Here is a 10763-nt window from a genome sequence, read left to right on the forward strand (position 1 = left end):
AAATACAAAAAATATTGACCAAAATTTATAGGAGTAAATACAACACATAAAAAATAAGCTAACACATCTAGATGTGTAATTTCTACCACAGTTAAGACAACATAAGTTGCATAATTCCAAATGATATTTAAGACTCAGCAATGTAACATCGTGATACAATGGATTTATATTCAGCATAGCAGCGATTGTCTTTTTAAAAAATTAAGTCTACAAAATCCATGTGAACCTTGCAATGTATCCACTGAATGTAGGAGGTTTCAGATTATGTTCTTGACAAATGTCTGTAAAATGGGAACATATTGTCTGCTTCATAGAGCAATTTTGCCTAAAATGAGCAGTAACAGTACACCGGTCATTGGTGCATTTGAAAGCAATTCCTGATGCAGTTCACCCAGCTTCTCTAGTTTTGGAAACAGACTATAATAGATGTGTGTACTATAGCCATATGACCACTGCACATAAGGGGGTGCTCACCAGTTAATATGTACTTTTGAGAGAGTGACGTATGTATGGTGAAGTAGTTCGCATTTAAAAACTGCACAATGGAGAGAATGTTGGCATACCTCTATGCTACATTAATGTAATGTGGATGATATTTCTTTGGATATTGTACTTTTGGAAATTTTACATGATTTAAGCACACTGCTAACTAAAATGACTGCTCCCTTGTGTTAAAAAATCAGCCTGAATTAGTCTAAGTACACTATACATAGCAGCTATTAAAATAGGGAAAATGAATTTTGTCAGACTAGACAATACCAGCTTCTGAAAGTGCAATGAATGAATTACCAAATATATCAAATGTAAAAGAAGTTATAGGCTCTTTTTTATACAATTGAACTCTGAAGTTCAGGAAGTGAAAATGACCAAGTAGAGCAAGCACTTTTTTGAAAGGTGCACATTTGAAGTAAGGCCAAGCTGTATAATCTATAACCCATATTACACCCATCAATCATACACCAAAATAAAGGGAATTAAAGGTTCTTTGAATTACACCTAAGATATACAAGGTCTTTTTTAAATAGCCAGTATAACCAGTGAGGAAAGCCGGGGAAATTCTTTTTCTTTAAAATCCTAGCCTATGCAAAATATGAAACTGTAGAGCGCCACCTAAAGGCACAGTTTTGCTTGCAAATGACAAGTATAATCATTATAATAGTACCAGTAAATAAGATTCAAATATGAATGATACAGGAAATTAAGTTACCCATACCCAAACAGGCAATTCTAGGCCAGGAACAGCTGGTTTTTCAAACAATGCAAGTGACAAATTGATGAAGATTGTTAAAAACAAGGCACTTCTAAGTACTTGGATTTTGTATAAGTTGTATGACCTGAAAAAGAAATCCTCATATTTTAATATACAGCTGAAAGCAGAAGAAAGAAAAAAAGAAGAAAAGAAGGAGGGTTAGCAAAAATAAATTGTCTGTTCAAGACCATTTATTAATAGTGTTTTATATTATTTCATATGAATGCTCCAAATCAATATTTATTAATTTATTAATTAATTAATTAATTAATAATGATGATAATAATAATAATGATAATAATAATAATAATAATAATAGCAACTCAGTACAGCACCTAGTCTTTAGAAGTTCAAAGCATTTTACAATATTTGATAACACATAAAAACATATAAGACCAGATTACAAAAACCACGAAATTACAAAACAAAAACATGCTGACAATAATCAAGGAAGTAAACATTATTAAGTCTTTAGGTCTGTTCGTGTAGTCAAATTAGGCGAGTTTAAAAAAAAAAAAGCACTATTGAATGAGATCACAGTGTCCTTCAGTCTAAGATCAACAGGCAATTTGTTCCAGTACATAAATGGGCCCTGGTACATAAATAAACATTGTCCGTATTACTGTTTTAACAGTGGGAACAATGAGAATATGAGTGTTGGAAGGGCAGTGAAAGTTTCTAGATGGGGTGTACACATGTGTGAGGTCAGATAGGTATATTGGGCTGAAGCCACTCAACGAAATGTTGCATAGTGAACAGATTTCGTGTTTGATTCTGCTAGATTCGAATGAGTAGCCATAAAGGTTGCAGAGCAGGGTGTATATGTGTGTGTGTGTGTATGTGTGTGTACTCAGTTCTTTGTACTCTAAGGATGATCAGAGCAGCCGTATATTTAACGTTTTGAAATTCTGTAGTAGATACTGACATGAACCAGACAGATGTGAATTACAATAGTCCAGTCTTGAAAGTATTAAGCAATACATGAGTGTTTTAGCATCATCAACTGAAAGAAAATTGCGAATGGAGCTGATGTGATTCACCTCCAGATACGCAGCCTTGCATGTGCTCATTACATGTTTGTGTAATTAAAGTGTATCGAGAGTGAAGCCTAGGTTTTGTACTGACTGTGTGAATTTAATGCTGGTATTCCTCATACTTATTGTTTGCGGTAAAGGATGTGAATGAGAAAGTCTTTAAATAGTGATCAGGATAGCTCCATCCATCTGCAGCTTGTTACACGTCATTAAGGATTTCACTTCGGAAATGCACCTCTCTGTGCCTTGGATGATAGCCTCAGCTTGTTACACGTCATTAAGGATTTCACTTCGGAAATGCACCTCTCTGTGCCTTGGATGATAGCCTCAGCTTGTTACATGTCATTAAGGATTTCACTTCGGAAATGCACCTCTCTGTGCCTTGGATGATAGCCTCAGCTTGTTACACGTCATTAAGGATTTCACTTCGGAAATGCACCTTTCTGTGCCTTGGATGATAGCCTCAGCTTGTTACATGTCATTAAGGATTTCACTTCGGAAATGCACCTCTCTGTGCCTTGGATGATAGCCTCAGCTTGTTACATGTCATTAAGGATTTCACTTCGGAAATGCACCTCTCTGTGCCTTGGATGATAGCCTCAGCTTGTTACATGTCATTAAGGTTTTCACTTCGGAAATGCACCTCTCTGTGCCATGGATGATAGCCTCAGCTTCAGTTGGGCAGCTAGATTTGTATAGCTAAGTGGCATCAGCGTACAGTTGGTACGACACCGAATGCTGATCTATGACACTTCAAAGTGGATGAGTGTACAGAATGAAGAAAACAAAGCAGAGAACAGAGCCTTGTAGAACACCAACACTAAATCAACTGGGCAGAAATGTTTTCCATTAATGGATACAATGTGTGTCCTGTTGATTAAATAGAAATTTAACCATAGTAAAGTTGTATCATAAACACCACTAGACCGATAAATCAGTCCCTCACCCGTGATGATATTGATTTTCGGTTTGCATTTCGTCCGTCAGGATCAATACAGATTTGAGGAGTTGATTTATCAGACTAAAACGCCACATGATGGAGATGGTGAAGTAATATATAATGGTATATTGTGTCAAATGCCTCAGACAAGTCCAGGAGAGTGAGGACTGCAATCTTTCCATTATCCAAAGCAGACAGAAGGTCATTAATCACTCTCAAAAAATGCGGTTTCAGTGTTATGACAAGGGTGATATGCGGACTATACATTGTGAGAAAGATTATTTGAATTCAGACGAGATACAAGTTGGGATAGAATAACTTTTGCTAGCATTTTTGACATGAATGAGAGGTTAGAAATAGGGCGGTAATTCCTTAAATCGTTACAACAGACCATTTAAAATAGCAGTCTTGAAAACTTATGGAAATTCCCCATCATCATCATAATAATAATAATAATAATAATAATAATAATAATATTCTCTTCCCTTTTGTCCAATGGGATTATCAAAAATTTTCTAGTGACCTTTTGACATACTTTACATATTTTGTCTCTGTTCTGAATTCCATTGTAATGCCTGCACGTGCGTCATGAACAAGTGTGGCAGCAAGAATTAGGTCCTGTTAATATAATAATAATAATAATAATAATAGTAATAGTAATAATGATAATGATAATAATAATCTTCATCATCATCATCAGTTGTGTAACGGGGTACTTATGATGTATACATAGAACATAGCGAAAAGACAAAAAGATTGCCTCAGAGAGCATGTTTCCCGTTTAAGTATTGGCAATTATATGCGTTCATACGAATACTTGAGTTTGCCTTGCTAAGGCTCTAATTTTGTTTTTATTGCTCTACTTAGACCACTGGACATACCGCAAACATGGACGATACAATTCTAGATCAATCTAACGGGAAAAAGAAAAAAACACTAACAAAACCGCATAAATTTTTAAAATATATAAGTGTTAGGGTTGAAGTTTTAGGAATTTGTATTAAATTAAATTTTACTATTATATTCAAATGTGTATTATAATTTTTCTTTTTGTGTTCTACGTCAGCGAATTCTGTAATCAACAATATTGTACAGGTCTAGATAGGAAGAGCTCTGGTTTATCAAGTTCTCCTTAGCTGGCGTTTATCAGTCCCATCAAGCAAGGCCTTACTACAGACAAATTGTCTGTGATGACGTGTGTAAATCTAGATAACAGGTATTGGAAAGGTTGTGATACATGAAGTTAAACATAATCTAAAAGTTCCCAGGCAGGCGACCATATTTGGGAAACAAACATTTTATTACAGTTTTTTAATTTTCGTAAACTTGTTTTTTAACGATGAAGCGTAGGTTAAGTTAATCACTCGAGGTCATGACCATTTTTGGAAGCGAGTAATGATTCTCCGCTAAAAAGAAAATTATTCTGTGCCGGATTACCCATCATGCACACTAAGCACGTGCTCAGGGCTCCAGCCCAACAAGGGCACTAGGAGAATAAAAATCAAATTAATCGTTGATGATAAAACTGAATGAATTATATATGACCATTTCGATCTGCAAGTATGCGAGTATTTTGATTTGGAAAGTTGACAACACTGGTATTTCTCACCTATTTTGTAGTGGGTGGGTGGGGACCATAGTATTTTCAGTGCTTAGAGCCCTGGAAGGCCTTAATCCGACACTGGTTTTAGTAAGCAATGCCTAAAGTCGTAGAGGAACAGTTTTCCGTTGAACTTAATGTTAAAATAGTTCGCCTTTTCTTTACGTGTAAAAACAAACATATGAACTATATTTTAAACATTTTCTTTGAGATAGCAATTAAAAGATTAAAATGTTTGGAGACAATTGCATTCAAGCCTCTTTCGAAGCTTTGAAACGTTGCATTTTTCATAATTTTGTAATAGGAATTCTTAAATATAGCATGTAATGGATTGTTTCAAATTCATTTAGAATTTATATGTATTTTTAATCATAAAATTTTATATTTAAAGACTAGTCTGAAATATTTAATTTTTAAGCATTTTAGCTATCGATAAATTTATTCGATATTAAATTATTTACATTTTCTTCTAAAAGACAGAAATTTCTGAATTGTATGAAGTTGGTAAGCTTGAATGAATGTTGTAATTTTATATGTATTTTCATATCCAGAATGTAACACGTACATATGCGTATTTCAATAACGTGAGTTTCTATAACAAATATTTTATAATTTCAATAAAAACAGTTTTCCGTTGAACTCCATGATGAATATTTTACCTTTTCCTTACAGTTCGAACCCAGTACCTCTCCGCTTTTCAACAATGTAAAATAACATCATCATCGCGATTAGTGACACCTCCGTGAAGGAGGCTTGAACTATCTGTCATCTCTCTATCGATCTGAGAGTGTCCGTCAATAAGTTGGGATTGATATAGAGAACTTTTATAAAGGGGCGGAACAAATTCTCTTCATGGCACAAATATAGACCGTCTTTAATCTGACTTTTGCCACTCGTCTCAGATATTTGGACAGTTGCGTTGGCATATTAATGAAGTAGTTGATGAAGGCAACTGCAAACTAACGTTAGAGCTACCTCCGGGGTTCGCCAAAACAATCCGGACGCCGTTTTTACTACAAATATAAGCCTTCACAAACCCCGGAAATCGCTCCCCACACACCACATTTTTTTCTGGACGGTAATCCAAGGTCACAGTCCAAAATTCAAGACATATAATGTCCTCCTGTTAAAAATGCATGTCAAATATTTGGTCAACAAGTGTTAAAGTGTCACTTTAACTGGAATTTTTGTATAACAAACTTTGGAGCCTCTCCCAGTGACCCCAATCGAGGATTCCAAAAATCATGCACCATCTCACAGATGGCTAGCACACGGGCAATGAATGTATGCAAGTTTAGTGAACTTCATCCAAGTGGAGAAAGCAGAGTTACGGATAGATGGATGGAAGGACGGATAGACAAATGCTTAAATTGTCTTCGATAAAACGTGGCTATAACGACACAGTCGACATAATCAAAAGAGCACGAAGAGTAGCGGCTGTAAACCACTTTCGTAATTAGTGATAAGTATATTTGAAGATGAATGTATCCATTAAACTTCATGGCTGTACATGTAAAAATTTCCCGTGCATTTTTAAAGTGTAACGCAGATATTGACTAATCTTTATTTGATTTATGTACAGATGTTTAATGATACAGCAGTACATTATATTGACTAATCTTTAATTGATTTATATATTGATGTTTAATGATACAGCAGTACATTATATTGACTAATCTTTAATTGATTTATATATTGATGTTTAATGATACAGCAGTACATTATATTGACTAATCTTTAATTGATTTATGTATTGATGTTTAATGATACAGCAGTGCATTATATTGACTAATCTTTAATTGATTTATGTATTGATGTTAATGATACAGCAGTACATTATATTGACTAATCTTTAATTGACTTATGTATTGATGTTTAATGATACAGCAGTGCATTATATTGGCTAATTTTTAATTGATTTATGTATTAATGTTTAATGATACAGAAGTACATTATATTGACTAATCTTTAATTGATTTATGTATTGATGTTTAATGATACAGCAGTGCATTATATTGACTAATCTTTAATTGATTTATGTATTGATGTTAATGATACAGCAGTACATTATATTGACTAATCTTTGATTGATTTATGCATTGATGTTTAATGATACAGCAGTACATTAAAGACTATTGACCTAGTCACTGAAAGCATAGTAACTGTCTCTCACACATATGATCAAGTGTTTGCTCTCTTATTTTGTAAGGTGTAGTAAGTGCGACATATTGTGAGAGTGAAATATATATATATATATATATATATATATATATATATATATATATATATATATATATATATATGGCAAAAATTATTCAAACCAAACCGTAGCTAATCGGACAAAGTTCAATACAATGCACTCGAATTTTATTCTTCTTAATATCAACATTTTTCCATGTGCTAAATATACTAGCAGAAAAAATACAGGTCTTATGGGTGATGAAAAGTGTTCAAATTAAAAATTAGGACTCTACAGCTTACTTTTGTCATTTATTTCTTACCCAAAGAGCTTTTTTTTTACATTCGCTTTCTTGAATCACTCTAGTCACCTTTATAATCTTTCTGGCTCTAGTTACAACCTATATACACAAGGACGCAAGTTTTTTAAACAAGCTTGCATTTACTGAGAGAGAGAGAGAGAGAGAGAGAGATAGAGAGTGATCCTTGCAAGCACAGGAAGCTGCACTGTTATCAGTCAGATCCACAACTACTGTTGAAGGGGAATAAATAAAAGGTGTCCTGTTCTACAAATATTAAGGAAATGTACACTATACAAGATGTAACAATGTTATTGATATCTTCTTACATGTAGTTTTTGACTTTTAAGATCTGCCGTAGATGAGCAATTAAATTTTAGTCCCACCTTTATTCCTATCCGTCACAAACTTACAATGCCGATGATCGTTCTAAGATTACCCGAATAAAGCAGGACCGTCTTCAGAAATGCTCTCGAATTTAACATTTTCATGTACAGTTGCTGTTTTAATGGATATGTTGCATCACCTGATATCTCTCTCTCTCTCTCTCTCTCTCTCTCTCTCTCTCTCTCTCTCTCTCTATATATATATATATATATATATATATATATATATATATATATATATATATATATATAATTGTCGAGTAAGAAAAAAAAACTGTTCTTCAGATTCTTCCATTTGGGCAATCGCTCTTATGGGTATTTTTTTCTTTTTCTTACTTCAAAGTAAAAGTGTCTGGTCGATACCTTAAGTTCTTTAGATGTTGTTAGTTGTAGGGCTTCAGACCCTTGTATTATCCACAAATGTATCTCCGCAGCCCTGCATTCCTCATTCATCCCTCCGTCCAACGAGGGGGGGGGGGGAATTGTATCCACCCCCACCCACCCCAATATATATATATATATATAGAGTTACGGGTACATTAATGAAAGTTAAAAACATGATACATAATTTCTTACATTTGGTCTTACCTCATTACTAATTTGATCTACGGACCCGATTCCTTTTGGTCCTTTGGAAGCTTTAGAGTGGCACACTCATTTGTCCTATAGCTTTCGATATCTTTGAAATTACTATGCGGGTGCCCGTTTTGATCAGAATCACTTTCTTCAGACATTTTCTTCAATTCTAGGTGATCTATATCATTTAATTCCGAATGAACACACTCCAGAAAATTCCTCCGTAATCCTTCTCGTTTTCCTGCGTGTATATCTGACAAATCAAATGAAACTGCCATTTTACCGTTAATATCTGATGAATTCTTATTTTACACTCGCCATATATGGTTAGAAGATGTGAAAGTTCCAATTCGTCAAGAGTCAGCTTCAATATCTATCAGTCACGCATGGATGGCTTTTAAAGTTAACAATACGGTAAAAAAAAAAATATGTGTCCACTTCACAACATAATATTTTAATGGAAATTAATACAACCAAAAGTCTGCCCCTGTCCACTGAAAACATTCCTACATAGCTGTTTATTCGATAGGAAGTTTTCATTAGTAAGCACGAGGGCGTGCCATGCACATATTTATGATTTTAGGCAAACGTAATATTTTGTTATAAGTTTCCGCGCTATACACGTCACAAATATCACAATTACTTCCTTTTAGTGTTAAGGAACAGCGGTTGGTTAATGTACGTGATTAATTACAATGAAATACGACGTCATTTAGAATGAACACCTCCAGTCTCGAGCTAATAGTATATTTCAGATGCAGTTTGTTACAGCGCCAATGGCAGAATAGATTCTGAGGTTTACTGATGAATCCATGGACGAATTATGGCGGCCTTATTCGGTGGAAGACGAACCCGAGAAAACACTAGGGAAGAGCCACCGACCTACCGGAAGCTCTGATAAGCTTCCTCACATACCCATGTTGGCCTCCCCGCACTAGAGGCTTTATTTACTATCCGTTTTGATGAAACATGCTAAATTAATATCAAGAAGATTTCGGACTTATTTGACTATCAGCAAATTGGCGCATATAATTGATGTGAGATTACTCTGATTAGCTTGTCTTGTGGACACATCAAAGGCTTTGTGAATGATCAGATATTAATGAAAATTGCAATGCAGCTTTGTCATCAAGATCGGGACGTATTTAATAATCGGCATTGTTGGAAAGTCACACGTGATCGATTCCGTTATCAATCCATTTATTAGCTATCATGATCATAATTGATGACTGGATCAATTCATCACAGTTGATGACTGGATCAATTTATCACAGTTGATGACTGGATCAATTCATCACAGCAGAGTTTCAACAAAACAAGAAATCAATGAAAAATGATTACTGACCGTATGGAAGCAGTATATGGTTATTTATTAACAGATTCTGATACAATTGAATATGAAACTCTTATATGGAAAAAGATCCCCCAAAAGTTCCACTACCAGCGGAAATATCTACACCCATATATGTGGTATGAAAACGTTATGATTTGATTATTCGTCTGAATAATGATATTGATCTGCCATGATGTCAATTTTTTTGCTAAAATAGAATTTCTCAAAAACTGCCTGATGCATTTCGAACAAACATGACAATAAAAACATCTGTAGATTGGTCCATTTCTTAAACTTCGATTTGCAGATGAGAAAGCTTGGGCATTCTCGGGTGTCATGTTATATCTGCATACTTCTAAACTGACTAAAAATATAAACACCATTGCTAGCGACATTTACGATATTCATCATCAAGAAAGAAGCTAACAACTTGCAAATATGAATTATGTTATTATTAGCCATTATCCAGGAAAATAGCATCGCTACTACCATCATCGCTTTCAGCAGGAATATCAGTGGTAGCAGTATTAGTAGTAGCTGTAACAGCACTTAGTATAAAGAGCTGGGGGGTGGTCTAAGAATATTGTGCGTGTGTGTGTGTGTTAGGGATGGGAGGGAGGTGTATTAAAGTAGTAAGTAGGGCATTGAACTAGAGCCCAGGGACAAAGCCCCCCCCCTCCCATTTCTGCATTTTTCAGAGCACAGATTTAACCGTCTAGCTGTAAAGAAGACTTATTCTGGGAAACGTTCCAATTATTTCCGGCTACTCTTCCCCCCCCCCCCCCCCCCCCCCATCCACAGGGGTTCGTATCGTTGCTTCCCATGTGCATCCATCTTATCCATCTTGGAAAAGTTGGCATAGCTAAGAAGAAATAGAAACAGTAATTATTGTTATTGTTTTCATAACTCTTTCCGCTTTTGTCATCTTAGTCGCTGTTAGATGTATTATCATTTGTATTTTGAAGTTCCGTAGTCACTTTTATTTATATTAAGTTACAGAGGGGTGTATACCTTGTGAATCGGGTTTGAAATTGCAAGGGAAGTAACTCAAACAACACTTGTCACATCCGCTCGAAAAATACCCTCATTTGTTTTGTGTCTTCTACAACAACTACAACAACCAGTAATCTATTCAAGTCATGTATATTCTTTTTTTTCTTTCTTGTAA

General features: G+C 34.8%; 1 protein-coding gene across 1 annotated transcript in view; it reads right to left on the reverse strand.

The window, feature by feature from the left end:
* Positions 1-9181, reverse strand: part of LOC149804586 (uncharacterized) — a 33765-nt gene extending 24584 nt beyond the window's left edge. The window contains exons 1-4 of the mRNA XM_089933127.1: positions 9178-9181; positions 8275-8339; positions 3759-3841; positions 1214-1334 (exon numbers count right to left, since the gene is read on the reverse strand). Of these exons, the coding sequence (XP_089789253.1) occupies positions 1214-1334; positions 3759-3841; positions 8275-8339; positions 9178-9181 (273 nt within the window). The remainder of the gene's footprint in view (positions 1-1213; positions 1335-3758; positions 3842-8274; positions 8340-9177) is intronic.
* Positions 9182-10763: the final 1582 nt, after the last annotated feature.

This window comes from Sinohyriopsis cumingii, chromosome 2, assembly GCF_028554795.1.
Source record: "Sinohyriopsis cumingii isolate HCF-2022 chromosome 2, ASM2855479v2, whole genome shotgun sequence".
In the NCBI taxonomy this organism is placed as follows: domain Eukaryota; kingdom Metazoa; phylum Mollusca; class Bivalvia; order Unionida; family Unionidae; genus Sinohyriopsis; species Sinohyriopsis cumingii.